This window comes from Rhinichthys klamathensis, unplaced genomic scaffold (genome assembly GCF_029890125.1).
Source record: "Rhinichthys klamathensis goyatoka isolate OS25496 unplaced genomic scaffold, OSU_Roscu_1.1 h1tg000395l_1, whole genome shotgun sequence".
Classification (NCBI taxonomy): domain Eukaryota; kingdom Metazoa; phylum Chordata; class Actinopteri; order Cypriniformes; family Leuciscidae; genus Rhinichthys; species Rhinichthys klamathensis.
This window is the reverse complement of record NW_026606897.1, coordinates 2,239,198-2,266,078: the sequence shown is the minus strand read 5'-3', so window position 1 is coordinate 2,266,078 and position 26,881 is coordinate 2,239,198. Positions and strand designations below refer to the sequence as shown.

Below are 26,881 nucleotides of genomic sequence, written 5' to 3'. Positions count from 1 at the left end.
TTCTACACGGGTTTCTTTATTTGGGAAACTCACTCGCGTTCTTCTCGACACTGCATCCCACGGGCCGTGATTTAGAGCAAAAATCTGAAATCACCGTATAGACCTCGAATCTCCGAGGACAACGAGCATCACTCCACGCGCGTCTATTCCTTCAAGAAAAGCCGACGCTTTGTTTCTAAGATTGTCAGTATAGTCTATTTAAAGGCGGACCTCAACATCTGAACATCTGCTCAATTCACGTGACTCTAAAATGCTAACATCTGTTCAAAATAAGTTTCATTCGTGTGCCTCTAACATCCATCTGCCAAAAGCCTTACAAGTGGAAATGAACTCAAAACTTTTCTCCTAAAGTTCACTGGGATCTTTATGACGTTTATGTCAAAATGAGAAATGTGCACTATTTAAACCAGTTAGGGCACTCAGAAAAGTTGTCCACAATAAATTATTCCTAAATAATAATAATAAAAAAAAACTTTACGTAATTTGTTTATGTCTCTCAAAGGATTTTTATTTAGTTTAACGTTACAGTTGCTCAGCAAGCATACAGGCCAGCTTCATCCACCCCACCTTCCCGTCCTGCTGAAGGCAGCTTAAATTTCATAGACATCTGGGAATTCCACACATGCCTCAAAATCCAATTACACACCTTCAATCGTGCACGTGCTTTTATTTCAAATATTCCATGTTTCCAAAATACTTTCCCAGACTTCATATAAAACCAAAGTCAACTGACAGTACGTAGGCCTATACCGTTATTTAAGGCCAAATACACTGTAAAAAGAAAAAGGGAAACCGTTGCCTTAAAATTATCAAGAAAATAAACTTCATGCGAATTGGAAAAAGAAAATAAGTTATGTGAACTTGACAATTCCAAATAGCCTATAATTTCATTTACGCACGAAGTTTGTTTTGCCTAATATTTTTAAGGCAACGTGTTTCCTAACTTTTTTAAGTTATGTCAACTGATCACTTTTTACAGTGTACAAACCACGGACGAAACGAAAAAGTTATAGCATTTAATTGATCGTTCGATTTCATTCAGTGAATTGAATGACACTTGGTGTACTTTTTATAAATTGCAATGCTCTTATTTTGCTTTTAATTTTTTCTTACAAATTAATTAAACCGGACAATAACAACACAGACAAAACTAATGAGTGGCTTGCTTTTTTTCCACACAGTATTTTTGGAGCAGCCTTTGGCTATACATCCATTTCAGTCCCTGGGGATTTGACCTATGACGCACGTGCGTATTTGTGAAGCTCTAGCTTGATGAAATCGATTATATTTAGTGCAACTGTAAAAAAAAAAAAAAAAAAAAACTCAACCCACCAACAACAACAAAGGTTTAGACTTAAATTTTAGTGGTACATGGCATGCCATGAATCCAACCCTGTTCTCTTGTCCTCCTCCCCCCTTTTGTCTTCTTTCAGATGAACTGAAAGTAGGCCTATTGTTGAACCTACGTCAATAACGCTTAGAGAGAGTTTAGATGAATGTCAGCCAAAAACCAAGTCATACAAGCCAGAATTAGTCAGACCTACCGGAATAAAAGTTAATATTCCACCGCAGTCTTGTGTATTCGTTAAAGACTATTAAAAAAAGGCATTTATGATGTGTTATTGTGTGATAATGCACCATTTCCTCTCCATTTTATAAGGAGACAATATAATGTATATTGTATTGATAAAAATTGTCACGGTTTTTTAAACTAAAGATTAAAAAAAATTAGGCTACCTCATTGTTTTGATCATATATAGCCCTATATTACTATTTTTAACGTATTTTGTCTCTGGTTTGCTTTTCATGTCAGTCAACCCGTGATAACAAGACGAATGGTAACAATGAGCATTTACTGTATCCCCCCTTCCTGAATGTTTCCTAAATTTTCCTGAATCGGACACACTAATGCTGCTGAATTCTTATTCTATAACGTGGAATATTTCTTAAAAGTTCATCTTTATTGCAGAAATAAACATTTATTTACAAAAGTAAAAAAAAAAAATAGAATGCATTTCGACACAGGATACATTTGCCTTCATTTCAAATAGTGTGTCATCAATAAATAAATAGAATTGTACTAAAACGTTGTATTTTGCACAGGATTCGAACTAGAGGCTTCATTCCCCGTCTTCTCATCAACAGTCCTTGTGATGCAATTTCACTTTCTCAAAGAAAGCTATGCACAACTGAATCTTCAAAAAAAATAAAAAAAAATAAAAAAAACATGCATATGCACACATTTCCGACATTCGTTGTCAATAACACTAGCAAGGAAGTCCATATCCAGCGCACGCGCAACAAATCTCTGTCCGTGGCCTTCTCTCGATAATAGCCATGACCTCTGTTGGAACATTTTCCGTTTTCCCCAAGATTATGTAGAAATCTAGCATTGTGTTGGCGCATTGGTCCTCGTGTTTTCCAAGTTCGTGGCTTTCACCTGCGAATAATAGCATGATTTAGGCCGGACAATATAAAACATTATTTACAGAAACCCCTTGTTCTGAGAAAATTATAATCGATTGTGGAAATGATGTGCTACAGTAGGCCGTACTGGTAGTAAACAAATTCATGTGCATTAGCCTACATAATGCAATAGCTGTTTAGCAACTTTTTTAGATGCAAGCTACATTTTGACTAATCTTCATTATTTATTTGCGCTATTACCATCTCTAAATAGAGAGGCAGATTGTCTCAAAATAAAGCCATACTGCTAGTAAACAAATCCGATCTGATTACATGCAACAGTTGTTAGCTCTGCAACGTGTGCCTAAACGTGTAGAATTTAGTAAAGGTTTGATTGTTTACTAAGCTACACCATTAAAGGCGATGGATATTGTGAAAGCGTACCATCTGAAAACAAAAACAAAAAAAAGTTTCCCTGCGCACTAGTGAGATGCAGACATGGACCAAGCGCCCTCCATCCTCCAAACCGAGAACGCGTAGCTCAAGCGCTCGTGAGCAACATAACTACAACTTGCCATCTTGGAGTCCAGCTCGTCACTCTGTAGAACCTGACAGAGAAAATCGATGTACCTGGCGGCGAGTTTCAGCGTCTGTATTTTGCTCAGTTTATCGGACGGTAAAGTTGGGATGATTTTGCGCAAAGACGCAAACGCTTCGTTGAGCGACTGCGTCCTCTGTCGCTCGCGCACGTTCGCCATCACGCGCTGTGTCTGCAGCTCCTCGAAAGACTGAGGGCTATTGCTGCTGTTGCTAGACTTTTTCCCCCTTTTCCCAAGGGTCGAACTATCGGAATCCTCCCCGTTTTTCCTGCTAGACCGTCTTTTCCTCGCGCTCCTCTTCGGTGGCCTGTCGGGCTCTCCGTCGCTGTTGCTGAGACTGTCCGCGGGAGACACGGGGGAGCTGGAGGAGTCTCGCGCGGGCTCTTCGGGCATCTCGCTCAAGTCTGCTGAAAGCGCGTGCGGATAGAGACGTTATTCCCTCATGAGGGTGAAATACAATTCCAAGCGTATGTTTCTTATTCTGGAGGAAATAACTAGGTATCCTGGATTCCAAGCAACTTTGAGTTAGGTTGAAAGGGAAAAAGTTTGGGAGTTCTTATAGTCTGGTAAAGTGTTTGTGAGAAGAGAGATGATTGGCCAAGAAGGTTTAAGACGTGAGAAGGAGGGTGGGGGGAACTTTTAAACTCAAGATATTTTCCTTGTCAAGTCTGACAGTTCTTTGGTGAACAGAAAAAATAGCGATTGCACGCTCAAATAACCGAAATGATTCGTTGTGCTTTGATTCAATTTTAAAACAATTAATGCAAACTCAGGACATGTTTTAATCCGATTCGGTATTTCCTGTGAAATTATAACCTCCTACTCTTTAATTCGGTTATTGGGTCTTTCATCACACGAACATATTTGATTTGAACCAAAATCACAACGACCACGACAACATTTAGTTTGTGAAAATTTATTTTTATAATAATATAGTCCAGTGAAACATTACATGCCTATCATGTCAACAATTTTCAATAACACTATATCTGAAGAAACGTGTTTTTTTACGAAGTAAACACGCATTATACAAATGTGTATCTGATTTGTGTTTAGAAATTAATTATGAATTATACATTTAGAACTATTTCTGAAAATATAAAGTATACAGTGGAATTCAGACTCATAATTTCCATGAAATATAGCCTACATAATCTATCTTGACTGTAACAGCCTTTCACTTGGGAGAACAATTTGAAACCCAAAACCAAGACATAAAACCTAAACATGTTAAGTGTAAATTATCAGAATCTTTTTATTTTTAACACATACATAAAATACTATCCACTGTAACACTACACAGACTTGTAAGTTTATAGTTTTGTTTATATAAAGTGAACTGATAAATGTTCTCCACCAGGGGTCGTGCTATTCTGGTTGATGTAGTTTGTTCATTCCAAAGTCATAATACTGGAGTTACAAGTGCTTGAATTTAATTGGCAGAGGACTCAATCATCAAAGACACAAAATTATCTTGAAATCATTCAGAAAAAAAACATACTGATCTGGGAGGTAACTTTGTGACATTTACAGTTTACACTTTCACAGCTCACCTGATAATAATGTCAAAGCATCCAATTTTAAGGCAGAACGATCTCAAGACAGAAAGTAGAAACAAATACTCACTGTAAAAAAGGATGATGTGATCAATAAGTTACAACAAAATGTGTTTTTAAATTGCTTTAACGTTAAGCAAATTTCAACTTTAAGTTATACAAGAATCAACTAATTTTTATAAAGTCTGTTAATTGCAATTTAAGTTGAAATTACTAAAACATCCAAGGTTATTGTAGCCTACTTAAAAATGTAAGGCAGCAATTTGTCTTACATTTCCACCCTGTGATGCTTCATTTTTTAACAGGGACAACAGAGTACAACACTATATCCGAAGGTCTTTCAGCTACCAGCCGATAATAACCCTAATAACACTTAGGTTACAGCCTTACCAAGGGGACATATATTATCTTGGTAATGTCCAATATTCACCTCTTGCATAATTTGAAGTTGTTGCACAATTTGTGCAGCTAGGGCGGGGATTGATAAACATGGGGATTTTGGTTCGGCTCAGTCCAATGTTTGTGCACCCTGGGTCTCTTAAAAGTCAGGTCCTGGATTTACATTATACATCTAACACCACACACGTGGCATATCATCGATTTCCCTGTACAGGACTGCTGAGTGAGTGAGGATTTTGACTTGCACTAAGTATGTGATGATGATTCATGCTCTGACTCAAATATCGAGAAGTCCAAGAATCTGATATTTTACAGCTCCTCCCGTCAGGCCAGATCCAGCACTGCTCTGGAGCCTGAGTATTAGCCACAGTGTGAAAGGAACATCCTTGTCTCTTTGGGCCTTTAAGTGCTGAAACAAACCATCAACATTGTATGTCTGCGTGTTTTAATATAATGAGTAGTTTCGAATTCACCACCTCATCAGCAACTGGTCTTGAAGGGGAGGCATTAGCTTTGATTTCAAAATGTTGAAGGCTCATAAGGGGTTCTGCTCAAGCATATCCATCCCTTTCTTCCTAACCAAGTTGTTCTTCCATCTTACAATGTATATGGTTGGCCAACGCTATCTCACGACCAAATCATTTATATGATAGATAGATAAATAGATAGATAGATAGATAGATAGATAGATAGATAGATAGATAGATAGATAGATAGATAGATAGATAGATAGATAGATAGATAGATAGATAGATAGATAGATAGATAGATAGATAGATAGATAGATAGACTGTAAAAGGTGATCAGTTGACTGTTTTTGATGTCACAAACTACCTTGTAGCCAATCACGTCATTGTGTGATCGTCAACGAGTGGATCTCTGAGCTGGTGTGAGTGAGTGGAGGCGGGGATAATTTACATATTTGTGCAATATTCATATTCATATTGCATATTCATAGAACTGCAAGCTATTTTAAGGCATGAAGAATTTTTTTCAGGGAAAAAAACTTTTAAATATGTAATTTTGGTGATCAAAGATTAGTTTTAAGGGATAAAATTGATTACAGGGGGACTTTGATAATTTTAAGGCAACGGGTTTCCTCACTTTTTTAAGTAAGTCAACTGATCACTTTTTACAGATAGAAGTTTGCTGGAGGGCTTGGGTTAGCAGTTTATTCTCATTATATTAAGGCCCTCAGTGAACTAACGCCACGATGAGAGGCAGACTCCAGACATCATATCGGCTCTTGATAGGACCTGTCTGGAATGAAAAAGAGAGCGGATATGGGTGAAGATTAGAGAGGTGAGGATGAATATAAACAGATCTAGTCTGTCTGGATCTGAGGACTGGACTATGAATGAGTGCTTTCAGTGAAGAGGACTGTGCTGGTCTGGTTGTGGCTATAGTCTTAGCCTCAGACGACACGCCCACAGACCGTTGGCTGAACGTCTGATACGCAAGGCACACAAAACAGAAAACACTTTGGGAGTTTCAAAGTTGTCATCTGATTGGCTGCATACTACAGGATTTCCAGAAGATGTGTGTCGTGTTCTTAGACAGTCCGCCTGGAAACAAAGCCGATCCTCCTCATGGCCGTCGTGTTTCCAACTGTGACAATGAGTGCTTATCAGGATCAACTAAAAGTCAAAACAGTTTTTGGAAACGGATGTGCCCTTGTTGCATTCAATTTGCATGATATAGGAACATCGACTTCACATTTTCACAGCCTCTTGTGCAGTCCTATAGGCCAATGAAAGCTGCTATGCAGTCCAGACATTCTGCAGCCAGTCTGTATAGGCCTGGCTACGCAAGACTAAGATGTGGCACATGATTTTGAGCATTTTAAATGCAGTTTGCATTCTTCTTGATGGACTAATGATACCTGAGCCAAACAAGTAAACATTTTGTTGAAGGAGCAGTTTAAAATATAGTGCATACCAATACATATTTACAATGACAGGATGAAAAAAAAGGGCCACGAGTAAAAAGAAGCCAATGGGTTTTACCTCAACCAGGATGTTTCCAGAACAGCTTTTGAATGACCAGCGCCACAACAAAAACACAATTTTACCTCACCCGAGTTGTGAATGTGATTGAAATAAAAACGATGTACTGTAAAAGAATGGCATGAAAAACATTGACACTGTGAGCCTTAGTGCTCAATTCCGATTTATTGCTCCAATCTGATTGTTTGTATAGTTGTTCACATTGTTGTTTTAAATGTGGCCAGTATCAGATTCCAGTGTGAACAGATCATGGCCCTGAACTGACCCGCGTGCACAAAGAACGATAAAAGATATCACGCAGCATGCTGTCATACGGAAGTAAACACAAAGAACATAAAAGTAAGCCATTACGTGTTTATTTATAGTGTGATCTGCAGCAGAAGCCAGCAAATTTATGCGCAGGCAATATAAAAAGCAAAGACATGGATGTGAAAAAAATTTGTTTAAACATTTATGACACGAGCCCTCGTGTTTCGCTTGTATAGAGCTGTCACTGTAATAAGTTCTGACACACCACTGTCCTTCCACTGACTACTTTTCACAACTGTCTTGATAACATTGGGTAAGTTAAATCTTTGAAGTCACTCCCATGAGTGCAGAATTGTGACGAATGTTGATCTGGAGTGACGTAAAAGTCGCATGAATTCCGATATGACTGTTCGTTCAGACTGAGGTCGCATTGAAAAACATCTGACCTGTATCAGATTTAGGACCACATATGGAAGTGGCACAAATCGGAATTGAAAAGATCGGATCTCATGTGGTTTGTGCTGTTCACACTGTCGTGAGAAAAAAACAGATCTGAGTCACATGTGAGCAATGTGAGTGTTTGGGCCACATTTACCTGCAGTCTGAATAGGCTATGTAAAAAAACAAAAAAACATCGTTTTGATAAAGTCATCTGTAGGCCTACACAGAAAAAACTTTTGGAGATCACCCACAAAAGCCCGAAATCGGAGGCAAATTTTTGCTCGTTCACATGGGTGACGATTGCTATGTTTGAATAGAAGTATAGCGAAGACACAATTTGAGAGAAGTGCCGATGCGTCGCAAATGCCCGTAAGATATTTAGCAGGTTAAATATCTATACCTGTCTTCTTCGATGTGTGATATAAGTCCTGTGAAATGGGTTTTGACTAAAACTAATTGGCGACAGATAGTTGGGTAGCAAGAAAAGAACAGCAAACCGATGACTTTGAAAGTCGTAGCTGTAAACCTTATGCGCCAGAGAAACAAGAGCACAGCCATCTTTAGAATTTTGTGTTTGAACTTCCGTGTTTGGAGCAGCTCAGTTTGGCCTATATTTCTATGGCATCGCTGTCTATTAGCTGGTGAGGTGGATTTATTTAGTGTAGAGTTAACGAAAGTTAGCATGATCATAGTAATGTTTGATGCGGGTTAGTCATAACACATGTCAGTAGACCGGGAAGATTTTGAAAGGAAGGGTTCAGTAAGATGTTGTGGAAATACAAACCGGAAGACAACAAGCGTAGTGCTGAAAAGGGGCGGGGCTACATGGTGTGTGGCATTAATGAACAGAATTCGGTCCTTCCGTCCTTTAATGAATCAACATTTGGCTTTTCCTCTTTTTACCAGAGATAAAGTTTAGCATGACAAGTATGCTCTGACAGCATTAATTTTTCCAATTCAGAGCCATTTTCAATCAAATTTCAGTAAATTAGCTGAATTTATATTTATACAATAAATCTGTTTGAGGCCCATGATCTGCTTTATCCTTTTAGATTAGACACTGTTCCATTGTTTTAATGTTCTTGGGGCCACTGAGTTGCTCCACACCAGTCCAAATCATTACTCAGAATGTCATGGCAGACCTCACACACACACACACACACACACACACACGCACGCGGACACACACACGCATGCACGCACACACACACTGTGGTATTTTTTGTGGGTTACTTTGAACAATTTTACCTTTTGTGTTATGACAAGTAATTTAGAAAATGTTTTTATTTCTCTTGAAGGGATAGTTCACCCAAAAATGAAAATTATGTCATCATTTATTCACCCTCACTCACCCTGTTCCAAACCTGTATGAGTTTCTTTCATCTGTTGAACACAAAATATATTTTGAAGAATGTTGGTAACCGAACAGTTGACGGTAGCTATTGACTGCCATAATCATTTTTTTCCCATACTAGATGTCAATGGCATTATCATCCCGCACATGCTATAATCTTACATATAAATATTTTACAATTTAAATGCAAATACATATTGTTCTTAAGGGGGGCATCTTCCCCCATCTTACCATAAATCGCAGGGCATCTGTGGATACATTGCCCAGATCACTATATGATTCTGCCTGAAGTAGATTAAGGTTAATGCAGGAACAAATCTTTCAGCAGATCTGTTACTAACACAGTTCAATGATTCAGCGTTTCTTGAAACCATAGTTCCAATGAACGTTCGTAAACAGCATTGCAAATTTGTGTGGTTGGAACTGCTTTCGACCTTTGTTTGTATAACTTTAGGAATTGATCATGCTCTTGGGCACATTAAGCAAGCTACAGTAACATGCAGTATAGGCCTACCTATCTTTTATCCCATATATACACACACACATACATACATTTCAATCAATATATTTTAGCGTGTCAGCAATGAAGAGGCAACCTGTGATGAAACAAATGGACAGGGAACAACCGCATATAGCCTATGGTAGTAAAATGTACACCAATTACAATTATATAGTGCACGTCAACATGATTACGTGCTTGTTGTTGTTTTGGGTAAATTAACTATAAAAATGTGACATTAATTGCAATCTTGAGTTGATTAATTAGCAGAAGTTATTACTCCACCACTTGCGTGTGACGTCATTTACGACAGTCCTATATTAGGGGCTTTCGCACTGGATAATTATAGGCACTCAGTTATAGGAACTAGCCACCTGGGCGGTCCACTAAGAACTAAATTTTCCCCTAGGACCATTTTCCTGGTTGCATTCGCACCGCCAGTAACTCTGAAGTGGCGTAAGACGACCGACAGCGACATCATTTAAGCACAGCATTTAACATCAACTGGAGGATGGAGGATGTCATGATCTATTGAGAAGTGACGGGACTTTTGCCTCGGTCCATCCATCTTTTCATTGTTTGTGGAGTAAGTATATGTAACCTGTGTGTCTTTTTAAAAATGGCAGGTGCTGGTGTTTTGTATGGCATGCGTTTGACCAATCAGCATACACTTGGACCACTGCTAGTTCCTATTGTTCTGGGTTAGACCCTACTCTGAAGTACTCTGGAGCTAATTTAGTCCCCCCAAAAGGAGTTCCTATAACTAAAGTTGTTCCCAGTTCCTGCGTTGCGAACATTCCAAAAAGTGGGTTCTTCTGCCAATAGTTATAGGCATTATGAAAACGTTCCTCAGGTGCGAAAGCCCTTATTGTTGAACCAACGTGGTTTGAACGATGGAGTTGCAACCATGTTATTACAGTTACAGCTAGTTCATTTCTCCAATGATGCATCATAAGTAAAGCAGCAACTTACATTGTTGTACAGGAAACGCACCCTTGCAGTGTACCAGCATGCAATGAATCAAAGTGAAATACTTAGTTATCAACATACTTGACTATCTATTTAAACTTGAGTTATATTACTGCATGCCTGTTTGTGTGTGTTGTGTGCGATGTCAGTCAGGGTCACATAGAGTGCTACAGCTGTGTGTGGGGATGAATATGGGACGTTGGGGTAACAGGCAGAGGTTGAGGGTTGTAGGCTGAGGGAGTGCAAGCAGGGGAGGGACCGGGCGTCCCGTGCCAAAAACAACAGAGAAAGGGGACGGATGCTCCCGCTGGCTCTGCAGCCTGCACTCGAGGGAAGCTTAGCCACAACGTCCTCCCACCAACACTACTAAACTCTGCAGCTGCAAAAGAGAGGGAGAGATGTGGAAAGGGAGAGATTGTGTTTAGGGGTCATGCACTGGTTGTCTGAGGTATTAAAATTTGTCTGACCCTTTCGGTTCAAGTGGGGTACTTAGAGCCACAGAAGTCTGAATATTTTTCGTTTTGTCAGCTTTAAGGCCTCGCGTTACACTGGCGATACATTTTTTTTTTTATGGAGGTTTTTAGAAACAGGAGATCTCAAAAAATGTGTGGGAGCAACAACAATATCTCTCCTCTTGTCTGCACCATCACAATTTTTCCATCACACCAACCGTAGAATTCACCTACAAGCGTAGTTTTCCCAGGGAACTACTCCTGCCTGTCAGAACACAATCACTGGCCTGCTAAACAATGTTTTTCTTGGAACGATCCGCAGACAGCCACAGTTTCTTTATTATGCACTGGCAGAAATGTGTGGTGAAAACTCACTTTAGCCCAAAGAATAATCTGAATTCATGATTTTGGGCTGAATATCACGTTACCTCTCAGAGCTTCTGGCGGCTTGTTTGTTTAACTTTAATGAAGTAACTTAACGGCACGACTATGAGATTCCCATCTCAGCCAGTGTGAATTGCTCAAGGGAGACAGACGGATGGACAGAACGACGAAGACAGAGTGTGAGAGGGAGAAAAGCAAAGACTTTGCAAGACTATTGCAAATAGTTGGAGAAAGTCATATAGCTCACGGAAGGCAGAGCATGAGAGTGAGACGAACAGCTTGAGAGATACAGACGGTGAGTGAGAGGAACAGGCAGCGTGAGAGAGAAAGTAAATGAGGAAAGAGGTGCAAAGTGAGCAGTGAGAACTCCACCACCCTTCAGCCCTTCCCTGCAGGACGCTGAAAGCTACACCCCTCCTGAGTGATCTCCAGGCCACGGTTCCTGGAAACGCCACTTTGAACTTAGCGCTGCCCTATAGACGCTTTCTCCTGAGATATGTAGGGTTCTGCCGAGATGAGGCTCAACGGAAAAGAGAGATTACTACAGCCACTGTAAAAGAATGTTGGTACACGACGATACATATACGTGAAATAAGGCACAAGTCTATAGTTGTGTCCCAAGTGATATACAATACACATTGCACTCATACTAAGCACTATGTACTCAATTTTATAAGGCTATTTTGTAATCCAACATCAGAGCCTGATAGCTCTGGTTAATTAAGTGCATCCTCAGGGCATTTGAAATGCACTCAATCTATTAATACTACAAAATGCATTAGAATAGTGCATAAGTACATGAATTGTCTGTAAATGTTTAGGTCTAAGCAAATTTACAACAATTGTAAAAAAAAAAAATCATTTTAATAAATAAGTGTTTTTTGTGTCCAAAAGCATGTTGTGAAAAGGGTGTGCCAAATGTCCCCTGATGATTTACTTTTTCCGGTAGATTTTTGAAGTGTGGATCCAACCCACAACCCATTACCCTTTAGAGGAGGATTCAGTTCAGAACTACAAACACAAATAAAAAGAACTGCAAGGTGGATGTGTGCGAGACCAATGGTTAATTCTGCCTACACGTGCTATCCGAATTATCGTAAATATGAGTTTCTTAATTAAAAATTGGATATGTGTATAACGGACGTAGGCCAGTTAGAGCTGTGCGTGTAAACCTTACTCCCCTGGCCTCAAGAGGCACGCCAGCGATTGGCGTTAGAGGCTGCGTCTTTAGCGTCCTTGTTAGCACGCCCACCTCCCATGGCAGAGACGCCGGTTTGAGTCCCACTTGGAGTGGGTTGAGTACTGATATATTTGGTGCAGTGACCCAGATGGGAGTGAGGTTTAGGGGGGTGAGTGTAACAGAAGCAAGCTAGTAAGAACAGTGCGTGTAAACCTCACTCCCTTGGCCTCAAGAGGCGAGCTAGAGGCTGCGGTCTTTAGAGGGTCCCCCTCCCACAATGTTTCGAGTCCCGCTTGGAGTGGGTCCAGGTTACAAATGAATGCCCTCTCAAGTCGTATTTACCATTGAGAAGCTTGGGGATTATTTTGATACCCAAGTTCCAGAGTTGGTCAGACCAACATTTTAATCATGACGGAGGGGAGAACGATAACTGCTGTGACAGGTATGTTTTAATAGTTAAAGGGGTCATATAATGCCATTTTTGTACAAGCTAATATGATTCTTTAGGGTCTAAATTAAAAGTTTGTAATATACTTTAATTAAAAATTCTCATTAGTATTGTAAGAAAACACTTATTTTACCTGGTCAAAAACAGCTCTGTTTTCAGCACGCCGTTTCAGTGCATATGACTTTAAATGATAATGAGCTTTGCTGACTCCGCCTCTCTGTTCTGTGCTACACCATTTGTAACTCAATAACACAATAACCATAACGCGTTGTTCAGTATAAACGTGGGATTATGAATTATATTGAGAACGTCATACATAGAAAACATGCCGTAATGTACCCTAAGTGTAAACCTTAGACGCATTCATTGTGAAGCGTGCAACTAGCGATTTGCAAAGATTAATATATTAATATAAAGTTTAATAAAACGTTACACTCACTTCCGTTCTTCTGGAGATTCAGCAGGAACACGAATATCTGGTACCGATCCTTTTTTCATGAGCAGCATTTAGCAAATCCAGCTTTATACTGATCCTCGTTTATAAAGCAGTCTGGTGAGAAATGATTCGCGCAAACATGAGAGCATTGACGTTACTCGTGGGGAATAGTCCCTTCGAAAACAAACACAGCCACTGCGTCTTCAGCGGTTCGGATTTAGGAACATTAAAATGACTGCTGTGTTCGTTATTACACCCAAGAACAGAACACCACAATCGCTTAGACGCCATTCTGCTCATATACAGTGCTCCAGCATTTCAGCAATGACCAGCAGACCGCCGCGCCGGTCTGCGCCGCGCAGACCATGATTGACAGCTCCCTCATGAGTTGAAACGCTCCTGTCAATCAACAATCGTGGGAGGGGCATGCGAGCTTGTGACGTCACAGGCTCGAACGGCTCGATTTGAGGCAGGGGAAAACATGAGATTAAAACAAAACCACTGGATGGATTTTTATCATTATATGATGGTTGTGTACAGACACTGCCAACACACATTTCAGTACAATCAACTTGTAAAAGTGCATGTACCATTATATGACCCCTTTAAGTAGTGCATTTTTACATATATAAATTATCACTTGAAGCACATTGTATGTCTTATACACAGCAAAATGCCTGTATTTGACTGTAATTCCAGAATCGTCAGCAAGCTGATATAGCCCTGTGAATGTTTATGTGGCTGTCAATGAATGGGTTAAATATTATTTTGGTTTTAATATGATTTTACCAATAAATAGGCAGGAATAAAGCTGGTGTCCTCCATGATTCCTGTTGTTGTACACAATGCACTTATACTATGCACTATGTACTAAATTTTATAAGGCTATTGTGTAATCCAACATCAGAGCCTGATAGCTCCGGTTAATTAAGTGCATCATCAGGGCATTTGAAGTGTACTTTTTCTTTTTGGAATTTTAGTGTGAACGCACTCAATCTATTTATACTACAAAATGTAATAGAATAGTGCATAAGCACGTGAATTTAAATATGATTTACCTAATAAATAGGCGTGAATAAAGCTGGTGTCCTCCATGATTCGTGTTGTTGTACAATGCACTTATACGATGCACTGTACTCAATTTTATAAGGATATTTTGTAATCCATTCCTGTTCCTTCCAACAACAAAGCACTTAAATGTGACAAGCTCGTAATCATGACTTCAAAAGTTGGCAGTATATATGTCCGACAGCACGGGAAAGGCAGCATTAGTAGAGATTCCCTAAAAGGGGTTTTAGTTTAGTTTTAGTTAGTTTTTTTTTTTTTTTTAGAATCATAGTTTGATTCTGTTTTCTTGTATTATATTTCATTTGCAACAAAATTGTGAACTTTTATAAATATACAAATAGCACAACAGCAAAACAGACACAGTAGCCTATACATTTGGGAATTATTTAATGTATGATTATGCAAAAACCATGAGCGTTCTTAGCACGAAAGACCCACAACTGACAGATCAACAGGCCCCTTTTTCCCCAATACAGTAGGAAGAATTGTTTGAGAAACTTACATTTAACCAATTACAATGTGGAGTGTGTATATGAGGGTGTTAACTGTGGGTGAATGTGATTTCACCAAGTACAACTTGTTCCTGGATCAACATCTTTGTTGAACCTGGAACAACATTCCAGTCAACCAGTCAGATTTGAGGGGCAAGTTTACAGTTTGTGAGAAATTTAGGCTTACAGCAGCTTTAGGTGCTTCTACATCAGTGTTATTCACCTGACATTTCCCTCTGATTTTAGGGATAAATTATGGGTAGGGTTAGGTCTAGGGGTAGGGGTATGATTAGGATTACATTTTAAGTCAGGAATGTTGTTCCAGGATCAACAAAATTATGTTGATCCAGGAACGTGTCTTGGCAAAAACACGGTGACCGTTAACTGTGACAGGTTAATTGACAGGCTGTTTTACGGTATTACGGCTTTATGACATGGTAGTTTGTTCTAAAAGCCTACTCAAAAGTTTTAGGGCATATAAGTAGGCAAACTAGTACGTAATATGGTGTTTTATATGAAATCACCATCAAAAGATAGAGTCCATTCTAACATACTAACTGATGAAAACGTGCTTGGTGCACATCGTTTAACTGGCTATTTTAGTTATGCATGCATTTGCAGCAACTAATGTTATTGCATCCTGTAGATTTGAAAAATGTAATGCATTTGTAAAAAAAAAAACATTTTTTTAAAAAAAAGTCTGATTGAGATAACTTTTCACTTTAAGGGGTTAATATGCAGTTGCATGAATTTCAGTGAACATAATAAGAAGTTGTTTAACATACTTAACCGAGTATAACTTTGCAACCACTTACCTTAAAAGTTTGGACAAATCAAAAATCTGTTTTTAGTTTTTAGTAACATTTTCAGTTGCCACTGGAAGCAGAATGAGTGAGGTCTGTGTGAAGCCTTTTTTGTACTTAAAAAGATTTAAGTACAAAAAAATGTGTGCACGTATGCCTGTGTGCGTGTGTTAGAGCAGGTATTTGAATGTGCACCTGCAGTTCACGCAAATAACAGCCATCTGCTGGACATTAGAGAGGTGACGGCGGGTCGCTGTTTGTCTGTTCAGGATTCGGCTGACTCTCAAAACCACACATGAGGGGCTGGTGTTTAATGGTGAACTAGGGAGAGGCTGCATGATTCACTTAGACAACAATAAACTAGCCTGAATCATACATATACAGTTATGAAAGAATACAAATATTTAGAAATTGTAGTATCTCCGAATGACGATTGTGAAAAATTAAGGAAATTATTCTGATTAAAAGGTCTAATATTTACTTGAGAGGCAACATAGTGGAGATAATACGATTTAGACTACACCTTTTTGTTAATTACATGTCTAAATCAATAGAAAAAAAAAATCAAATTGTGTAAGAAAGATACACTTAAAGATATATTCTCTGAACAGGGCCATTGTTTTTTCTCAAGATGCACACCAGTAACGTTTTATTGCAAGTTGCTTTCAATTAAAACAGCTCAACGTGCATTTTAGTCTGGGACTACTTAAAGCCTTCTCTGTGAAATCAGTTTAATATCTACTTGCTTCTCAAGTAAATGTTATCAGGAGTTTTAACTTTTTACTGGAAAACGTTCTTTGTGCAGTGTGAAACTTAATAAAGCACTAAAGATGGTGTTTATAAATGGTGATATAGGTAACCTCATAAGGTTTCCCAGAACTTCCCAAATTCCTGAACACGCGCTTAATCAGTGAAAATAAATAACCCTCCATCAAATTTCCACTCTGTGTGTACCAAAGGGTGTTCTATGGGAAATCACCTCTAACATTTACAGACAACTAATGAGTCATTAATAAAGTTGGTAAGCCTCGTCTCCCACTGACCACATCCTTCACTGCACTTCTCCATGTCTGTGTTCTCCATTATAGGTGGGGTTGGCAGACCTCAGCTGCTACAGCATCAATGTGATCTGTCACAAGAGAATTCCCTTCATCTTCTCCATCTAAAGCACTCACCACACACGCCGCTACCTGGTAGAGCCCTCTGTTTGAGTGGTCAAAACAACAAAAGCTGCTCTATGCATTGCCTTATATATACGGTAATGTATCAGTTCAGCTCAACAGAGTGTGATAGCCAAGGGCAACAGTTGTTTTTGAACTTCAGTCAGTAGAACTTTCTGCACTCAAAATCAACTCAGCGGCACCTCTGAAATGAACCACACGGTGACATTTCATTTTCCAAGCGTCTTCTGCCAGAGTGATGAGCCAGCAAACGATATGAGAGGACTACTTCCTGTCTCCACTAGTTTCCTCCAAATACTCAGTCATATTGTGATTGCTGTGTGGTTTAATGCTCAGAGAGGCAATTATGGAGAGAATGTCCCACTGGTCCAGGTTACCCCAAGTTCTCGGTGGCTCTGGGAGGGGAGAAGAACAGAGATGATTTACACAGCTCATCCCTCAGACACCGCCAACTGTGAGTCACCAAATCTCTGCTCGTATGAGTCAGTGGAACAAGGTCGCCGCTCATCCAGACGAGCGAATGTGGAAAGCGACCAGCAAGAGAAACAAACTGACTGATTTAAAGAAACATTGTTCCAGCTGATTGAGCAAGTCGTCCTCTGACAACTATCCATAAAATATTTTCCATCTAAACAGGGTGTGTTTATGTTTATCTAAGATAAAATGGGGGAAGTTTTAAAATGTTAGTGAGATGTAGGGAACAAAGTCAAATCATCGGAAAATCCCATTCATTTTCTCTATAGAGAAATTGCTTTTTAATGATAATGTACAAACCTTTCATGCCATACAAGTGAAGATATATTCTAGAGGCCAAGAGTCAGTGTGATTGCATTATATAAATAATCGCTGATGATGTCATTAATAAAAACACAAGAGATGGGAATGCTTTGCAACATGCCACAATTTGCAACTAGAGGCTAAAGTTTGTGAACAAACTTTGTTGTTGGCTTGACAAGCCTGAACCTCGAACCGAGACTTGAACTCGGGTAGCTTTGTGCAGAGCTGCAGCATATCACAGTGCTGCTCAAAAAGCTATTGCTCCCGCATAAAATACTATTTGTATCAGTTATTTTGTCTATGGGTCATTATATTTCGGTCATGACAACTTTTGGAGTGTTTGGCATGATAATGGATATGACAATGTTGATATGTTTGGTCTCGATGGAATTATAGATCTGGGGAAGCTGGAGGAGTTTCTGAAAGCACAAAAACCGTAAGTCCAATCAGTCTGAGGGTCTTCTGCCTATTGTGTTCTGCAAGGTGGCCATGTTGTTAGTGTCTAACAAATAATGCAAGAACATTCATCACCAGGTTTAATAAGACAAATAAAGGTTATCACAGTATCAACCTTAATGTTTTTGACACTTTAAGAGCGATAAAGAAATGCATGAATTAGAAAATAAATTGTTGGACGTGCTTGATGTTAAAAAAAAGCTATTAAGCGCAATTAAAGCGAAAATAAACTCAATGTGGTACGCGTGATGACTGACACACACCCAAAGCCAAAGCTGCCTCAGACATCATGCAATGCCAAATTCAATTCTCTTTAGCGGCTTATTGTGCTCGAACTGTCAAATGTCTTAAACGAACATAACATAAACGCATGACTGTAAAAAATTATCGTGATTTTAACGGTAAAAGACTGTAAAAATGCTACAGTGAAAAACTGTTAATTGGTTAACGGAACCTTTCCTTACTATATACGGTAAATAACTGTGATAGATCTAATGGTACATTTCATGTAATTTTACTGTAAAATACTGTTAAATTTACATTTTTGAAAGTGAAAATGAACAACTCATTGTATAATTTACAGTGAAAAAACGTAAATTGACATTCCCACAATTCCCTGCGTGACACTTCGCATTTGATGTATTTTTGTTGAAATAACTGTTTCTTCATAGTTTACTTAGTCTTTTTCTAATCAGTTAGGTACATTAGGGTTTTATGTGACATTTACTGTTGTTAAATTAATGTTTATTGCCTTTTTAAAATTTCATGTGTGTTACCATGATGGTGTTTAATGTTTGTGTGAATGACACTGTGCAGCTTCTATATATTAATATTAACTTTCTTGTGGAAGAGCTGCATGTGATGAGCTTTGATTGATGTGACTCTCATTACTGCTGTGATTGTTGGTTGTCAGTGTATTACAATGGTACAAAACAGATTTTAATACTTCAATAGGTCGGTAAATTAACATTATATCAAATAATGAAATACGGTTTATTTCTGTAAATGTTACGTTTAGTCTGTAAAGCATTGCTACCGTAAAATCTTGCTACTGTATTTTATACAGTAAATTTCTGGCAACCACAGCTGCCTGTATTTTACCGTAAATTGAACAGATTTTTTTTTACAGTATTGGATATATGGAGTTCTTAAAGTGACAGCAGCCTTATATACTGCTGTCCTTAATGTTAATCAAACAACAAAATAAAAAAGAGAACCACTAACTGCTCTTGACTGAATAACTTTAGTAGCTTTAATAAAGAACACACTATATTTAACCCATACAGTGAAGATATGCAGCGTTTTATTTGATTATTCAATTTCTGTATTATTTCTTACTTGAAAGCTATTGTTAAAAATACCAACTTTACCTAAAAAGCCCTTGATGTCTAAATGAGCTTCAAAAACAATGCAGACATTTTATGGATGTGCTTATGGATGACCAGGATAGTCGTCAAGATAAAGGCAAGCCTTGTATTTGTTTTCTTATCTGTAATGATTATACTTTCTTCCTTATTCACATCATCAGTCACACAATTATTAGAGGGTTTTCAAAGAGTGGAAGAGGGAAGTGGAGAGACTGCATTTCTTTTGCATGGGGTATAAATCAGGAAGTTAATAAATTGTGTGTTAAATGACTTCTTGCCCTCAGCATATATCATGGGAACGAACCAAATGAAGCCCTATATACCCAGAGGACAAAGGAATGCTTCTGTTCATAACCATGATTTGTGAATGGTTCAAGAGCTGTCAGCTTCAGAGACACAAAGTGGAAGACGGGATAAAGGGGGCAGCAGGGGTTGAGTTATGGGGAACAGCGCCCTCTAGGATCCTCACAGACACAGCATTCAGATATTTAACCTGTCATGATGGGGCCCATTTTTGAAAGGAGAAATGATTTTATTGATATGCCGAGTAGTGTATTGATGTTATGTGATGCATCTTAAAAGGCCAGTTCAACAGAAAATGAAAATTCCTTGTTGTTGTTCCAAACCTTAAGAATTTATTTCTTCTGCTAAGAAAGAAGATATTCCTGTGTGTGTGTGTGTGTGTGTGTGTGTGTGTGTGTGTGTGTGTGTGTGTGTGTGTGTGTGTGTGTGTGTGTGTGTGTGTGTGTGTGTGTGTGTGTACTTGGATGGATGAAATACTGAGCACAAATTCCGAATATGGGACACCATACTTTGGCTACACGTCACATCACTAAAAAAGAAGATATTTTGAAGAAAATGGATAACCAAACAGTTGATGGATGGGCCCTTTTTTTTTTTGAATTGAACTATCCCTTTAAATTAATGAATGGTGTGATTCTTTTAAAAAACTTAGGCTATTTCATAGACAGTAAAAGTAAGAGCTATATCAGTAAGGTTATTGCCTTTGTAGACCTTGCCTTTAGACATACTAAACGTCAGCACTGTTTAATTGAGAAATTATAAGGTCTCATGGGCAGAAAAAAACAACATATTTTGTTTTAAAAATATTTATTTGCATAGATATTTAGTATAGTAGGCTATGTTTTATGCTTCGATTCACTTGGGCCTAATTTGATTTATCTATGAGTCCGTAAAAAAAACTGAAGCTAAACAGAAACACAGTAGCTAGGCTATAGGCCTACAGCCAATTATAAAGGTCCATTTCTTGATGGTCATGGCAGGAAGAGAAAGGGATCAAAAACAAAAGGTAAAAGCACATATTCATTTTATAAATATGGTTTCAACAGAGTTTTCAAACGTGTCAGTAATTATAAAAGTTCGATAAAGTCGAAGACGACAGAACATAACAAAAGTTCCTACGCTCGAGCGCTTTCCGTTGCGATTAGGTATAGCAGACGTTAAAGAGTCTTCTGCCCTGAAAGTCATTATGTAATTCGAACACTGTCTGTAAATACCTGTAGATCTTCTGTAATCCCTCATTGCTTTCTTCTGCTGTTAGGCACTTCGTGCTCCTCTCGGGTGCTGATACATGTTTCACCAGCAGATGTCGCTGTTGTATTGTAAATTCCGAATATTTGCAGCCATTCACTGGGTTACTGACCGGCATGCTTGCTTGTTAGTTATTAAGTAACAGGTTAACAGCATTGGGTTTTACTTCTGTGCCTGCAATATTTTTGCTTTTGGGCATTCAGTAGCCAGAGTACCAAATCCTTGATTAGTGATTTTGCATGTGCTTTGAACACTGCCTGGCTATTGGAACAGGGCAAGACGTCTTTCTGAGAAAAAATGGATGCAGATCCGAAGGTTGGAAGGTTTATGGTAGTGAGGTGCTCCTGTTGTGCGTAGCATGCTTCACTGGAACTTCCTGACAGGCCAGAGAAAACAGTCAGTGTGATCACTTCCTCTTCCCCCCTCTCTCTCTCTCTCCCTACATACACACATAAAGACTATGCTGCTTATTTAAACCCTATTGTATCATATTTAATACACAAATTTCTAAGTCCTCTAAATTACTGACATGATAAAAACTGTTGTAGGCTACACAATCTACTATTTGTCTTCAGTCGTCTGATTGATACTTTTTTGCAAGTAAAATGCCTTTTAGTAAATTGAAACTAAGACATATAGAGATATAGAGTGACAATTAATATGTATATGCATTTATGGAAGTAAACATATTGTTAAGCTCTCATTGATTTCCATTACAAGCTTTAAACATGTATTCTCCATTTTTCACCAAATAAATATCAGCAACTTCACTAAACTGCATATTTTTGCTCAAAAGATTTCTTTAACTACTAGCCTATTTCACATGTCATACTTTACAAGGTTAACATTAAAATACCGAGTACCTGACCTTTTAACCTTTCGATGGTTTGACATATATTGAATTCTTCAGCATTGCAAATTGACACCATTAGAGTCTTCATCCAGTGATGAAAGTGCGTATCTATACAACGAATGTTATTTCTCGTGCCATTTATACGCCAAAAACACGTCTATATGATACGCAGTTTTCGCGTGCATATGATACGCACTTTATGGCGTGTAATACGCACGCACTCCCCACCCCCCTCCCCCCTAAACCTACCCAAGGGGTTTTCAGTGCGTAGCATATGCACACAAAAAAAAAACATTTTTGACGTATAAATGGCACGAGAAATGAAATTCGTGGTATAGATACGCACTTTCATGAGACTGTGTTGGTTAAAATATGTCTGGAATGTATAGGCTAATTTATCCATGATTGTGTCCCTGATCAGAAAACCAGGAATAAAGTAGACTCACTTACCAAATATGCTACTAAACGTTATATTAATGTTATTCATGCCACAAAACCAAATCCTTAAGAATGGACCATTCTTAAGGATTTGGTTTTGTGGCTTGAATAACATTAACATAATGAATGGTCGTATTCCAGGATTTATTTGTATAACTTTAACCGAAACAGAACAGCTCCTATCTTATAAAAGACAAAAAATCATGACTTAACTTTTAACTAAGTAGGCTAATTCTACCAAAGACTTATAGACTACAAAGACGGTGCACTCATATTTCTATGAATAGGAGAAAGTGCAATGCGCAATATGGCGGAATAAGTCCCGCCTTCTAAATAAAAGAGCCAATCGCCAATTGATAAAGTCATTGTGTCACTGCAGCTGGTTGCTATAGAAAGAGTTGGACTACATCTGAAATCGCATACGTCCACACACTATATAGTAGGTGAAAAACAGTATGTGACCAAAGAAGTATGTCCGAATTCACAGTACTCATAAAAGAGTAGGTAAAGAGTACCCGAATGACTACTTCCGGTGAGATTCTGAAGTGTGCGAAACTTTACTATCCCATGAGGCCATGGGAGAGGATTTATGACAGTGAAGCAATAGCAACTGAAGCTGGTGGTCACATGATAATGGCCCTGTCCCAATACCCGCACTTGCGCCCTTGTGCCCCTCAATGCGCGTTCTCGCTAAGGGGTGCAAGACCGTAGGGTGTCCCGATCCTCTAATAGTGTTCTTCAGGGGTGATCATAAGGGAACTTAATGCACCCCTTTCGCAAGTGCGCATCAGACCTCACTTTGCTGTGGGATATTACCCAGAATCCTTGTAGTGTTGTGACGTTTCGAACAGCTAACCAATGGGGGAGAACGGTTGCTATGGTGCTGTTCGGGAGCGGAAACTCCGAAGATAAAGGAAGCCGGTATGGTGAAGTGTTTTTCAAGGCCGCGAAATTTAAAAATATTAGTGTTATCGTGTCACGAAATGTAGTTTTAAGAGTTTTTCAGTCGAGAATATAGTTGTTTAAAGCTCAAATCTGTGGTTTGTTTATAAAGATATTTAACAATTTGATCTGACTTTTTCGGAGTTCCAGGGATCAGCGGGCGCACAGCGCTCATGTACCCCGCCTGGAACAGCCTTACCTCGGCTAGTCATTCTGACGTTTCCCGCGGGCTCTGTGTCTAGTGGTTAAACATGAGCTATAAATCGGCTTGTGTATATCTAACAGGCGATCTTTGGTCTCATTAATCTATGATTTGTTCCCTGGCAAATCGTTTTGGCTGAGGGCAAAGTGAAGTTTCATAACTTTATATATTTATGCTATTTAACTGTAACGTTGTAACGTTAGCCTGTTGACTTATGTTTGACTGAATCTTTTAACTTGCTTTATTTCTTGACTTATATAGCTTCTTATACTTTTTAGGCTACTTATAATTTAATAATGGCTATTATTGATCAATAAAACTGAAATTTAACAAAAAGAGACAGGTTTGTGTCATTTTATTTCATATAGCCTATGTAAGACTTTTAATATAGCCTTAGCCTATATATAATATATCACCAACACGTCATGTATTTTTTCATGTATGGGATGGGAAGAATTTCATATATCAATTTCCATAATAACATAATTTAAAATTGCATTTCGAATCGCTGTGAATACGGTAAGGCAGTGTAAGCTCAGGTAAACCCCAATCACAATTTATCTTAGCCAAAAACTGTTTTAATATTAATAACATTAACAGAAAGGTTGGTAGCTAAGAGTAAAAAAAGATATTATTTTTTTCATTCAAAGGATTGTGTCATGTTACAGCTATTATAAGCAGCACACACATTAGCCAAATGAATGGTGTTTGCTCTCCTGATCACAACAGAAGTGACGTGTGCAAAACTGTCCCAATTCTGCTCTTCACAGCTTTGGGCCCTTGCGCACTTACTCCGCTAAGTGCACTTTCAACAAGTGTCCACTTCCAGGAAGGCCTTAGGGCTCAAGTGAGAATTGGGACTGGGCCGATGACAACATGGCAAATGTAGTACGTTCAGATTCATACTATACACACTCAAACTAGAACATACTTTTTTAGCGGTCGTGAAGTAATTACTTATTCAAAATAAGTACCTACTCAAGAGAGTATGCGATTTCAGATGCAAACGCACTTATGACTGCACCTGAATTTTTTTTTTTTTTTTTTGTCATGATTTGAGCATTTAGAAACAAAATTCATGAGACAGTTGTTGTCAGATTTCGAATGTTAAATTGAACCAAAAGTTTGGTGAACAACTTTGGAGAATTTGATGTTTCCCCATTCAAAGGGATCAGAGCTGCCCGAGAGACGTTTCAAAGATGGCCGCCGAGTGAAACAACTACTTGTCTTTAAGGGTCTTTGAATCTACAAACCAAACCTGCACTTTTTACATTTTCAATAAAAGCAAACTAGATCTCACAGTCCCTAGATAGTTCACCCGCACACCGCCTTCACCTTCTCGCCCATCTCCACGGAATGATGCAGGGACAGATCCCTTTCCAGAAACAGCCTTTTCTGTTCACTGCTGGCGAGTCTGCAGGTGAGCCAGGTGGAGAGAGTGCAGCTCAAGACGCCCAGGCTGGCCAGGCAGAGGAAGGCCAGGTGCAGAGAGTACAGGCTGTTCGCCCGTTTCACCATCGCACGCACAAACTGGACGTTGAGAATTCCCCCAATAAGTCCACAGATGCAACAGGCTGAAAACAGGATCATCTGTGATGTGAGGCGGAACAAAACAAGAATGAGATAACAGTAATTACACAGCATTATAAAAGTTTTGTTTTACATGATAGTGTATCATGAGAGTGATAAAGCAGGGATTACAGACAATGTTTACAAGCTGATGTCGGCTTACAGTGGTTATCTCTGTGAATGTGTGTATAGATTAGATAAGAAGTATTTATATTGTTGCGATGTGTGTCGCTACTATCCTCTTACAGTTGGTCCAGTTCTCTTCTTCGCACACAGTATCCCACATAGTCCACAGACAAGAAACTGAAAAAAAACCGAGATCTGTTACTAACTCTAAATTAAATTATAGTACATTACACATTCTGGATATCGTATTTTAGTTGCAAATTGGAAATTGTAAAGTTAAAAATCAGTCTAATTAACTTTATTCTTAAAAATAAGAATAATTACAGAATTTAAAGTAAATAAAAAAAGAGAAAAGTGTTTAAATAAAATTCATTATTATAATCAACTTTATAGTCCCCCTCCAGTCAGTAATTGTATCCCTTAAAACTCATCAATTGATAATCAAAATGACATATTTAAATGTTTATATTTCCTTTGAAAATTATTTATTCATGCCTTCAGTTTACTAGAACAAAACGTCAAAGTATCGTCAAGTTCCCCCATTGGAAAATCTCGAGGGAACCAGGGGCGAATAAGTCTTCTGGTTTCTGACGTCATACCTGCACGACTCTATGGTGTTGACTGATGAATTTGCACATGATTTGTCTATATTAAAAACACCCCATAGACATATAAACAACATTTTCACTACAGGGGGTCTATAAGTACTAATGTAAATGATTATAATTGAATAATTGATTAACAATAAATAAACAAATAATAATTAATACAACAAAGTATTTTGACATAAATATATATACAATAATATAATACATCAATAAATTAATATAATTAATATAATAACTTTTTTGAGACAGGGTTCATGTTGAACAAATGTTAATAAATGTAATTTGGCAGAAAAATATAACAATATAATATCCTTGCAAACCGCTTATAATATAATATAATATAATATATGTTGATACGCAGTACTTCAAATCAATACTAGTATCAGGTTTAAGAGAAAGTGGTAGAAATCACTATAATTGAGTAAAAATCAGTACATAAGATAAATATGTATATTTAGGATATAGTATATTAATCTCATGCAGGAGATAAATGAACAATCTCTAACTTACACATGCGCCGCTCCATACTGGTGTAGAAAAGGAGGTTTGGGTCTTCTGCGGCCACAGGGCTTGTGTGATCCCCAGCACACCCAGAGAGATGCAGGACACCCCGAGTCCCATATGAAAGACAGAGAGGACCAGCAAACTCCAAAGATGCGCTTGCTTGGTGCACATGCTCCTCCGGGCATCATTCCTCAGACTGTGAGAAGAAGACAGAGGGAGAAAATCCCTCTCTCACCTCGCCAACCAGCTATTACTGATCTTCTACTACACATTACAGCTTTAAGAAAAAACGGTTTAGTTTAAAGTGTTTAACTCAGGTGTCAGTTTTGTCTTCTAAAAAGCTCAAATCTGTGTGCTGCTCCTGCTTTTCACTGCATATAAATGCATGTTTCTCTGATTTCAGAACTCTTATAAGCAGTTGGACATGTTGGTCACATGACTGCCTGATCTTTAACACACAAACCATAAAGACACACAGCCTTATAGCAGCCTGCTTCCCTGGAGACTTATTATTAAAAATGAGTAGGGTTAGTTTACCCAAAAATGAAAATTATGTCATTAATTACT

The 26,881-nt window shown here is 38.4% G+C and overlaps 2 protein-coding genes across 5 annotated transcripts; both read right to left on the bottom strand.

The window, feature by feature from the left end:
• Window positions 1-1,937: 1,937 nt before the first annotated feature.
• On the bottom strand, window positions 1,938-3,588 carry twist1b (twist family bHLH transcription factor 1b). Of its 4 annotated transcripts, none has more exons than XM_056234422.1 (2): window positions 2,851-3,588; window positions 1,938-2,440 (listed from the first exon to the last, which is right to left on the bottom strand). In XM_056234422.1, exon 1 carries the CDS (start codon window positions 3,396-3,398, stop codon window positions 2,889-2,891), a length of 510 nt encoding a protein of 169 aa, XP_056090397.1. In that variant the 5' UTR covers window positions 3,399-3,588; the 3' UTR covers window positions 1,938-2,440; window positions 2,851-2,888. The 4 variants fall into 4 exon arrangements, with proteins under 4 accessions (XP_056090397.1, XP_056090398.1, XP_056090399.1 ...); XM_056234423.1 differs by having other exon boundaries at window positions 2,890-3,588; XM_056234424.1 differs by having other exon boundaries at window positions 2,982-3,588.
• Window positions 3,589-21,305: 17,717 nt separating this feature from the next.
• tmem196b (transmembrane protein 196b) lies at window positions 21,306-26,661 on the bottom strand. The gene is made up of 4 exons (XM_056234421.1): window positions 26,321-26,661; window positions 25,323-25,379; window positions 24,843-25,097; window positions 21,306-21,448 (listed from the first exon to the last, which is right to left on the bottom strand). The coding sequence occupies exons 1-4, from the start codon at window positions 26,483-26,485 to the stop codon at window positions 21,398-21,400; spliced, it is 528 nt and encodes a 175-aa protein (XP_056090396.1). The 5' UTR covers window positions 26,486-26,661; the 3' UTR covers window positions 21,306-21,397.
• Window positions 26,662-26,881: the final 220 nt, after the last annotated feature.

Excerpts from the sequence above, each read along its gene's own strand:
- twist1b (XM_056234422.1), bottom strand. The coding sequence starts at position 3,398 with ATGCCCGAAGAGCCCGCGCGAGACTCCTCCAGCTCCCCCGTGTCTCCC.
- tmem196b (XM_056234421.1), bottom strand. The coding sequence starts at position 26,485 with ATGTGCACCAAGCAAGCGCATCTTTGGAGTTTGCTGGTCCTCTCTGTC. Across the intron at positions 25,380-26,320 it reads CAGTATGGAGCGGCGCATGT|TTTCTTGTCTGTGGACTATG; the intron begins GTAAGTTAGAGA and ends GTTTTTTTTCAG. Across the intron at positions 25,098-25,322 it reads AGAAGAGAACTGGACCAACT|ATGATCCTGTTTTCAGCCTG; the intron begins GTAAGAGGATAG and ends CTCACATCACAG.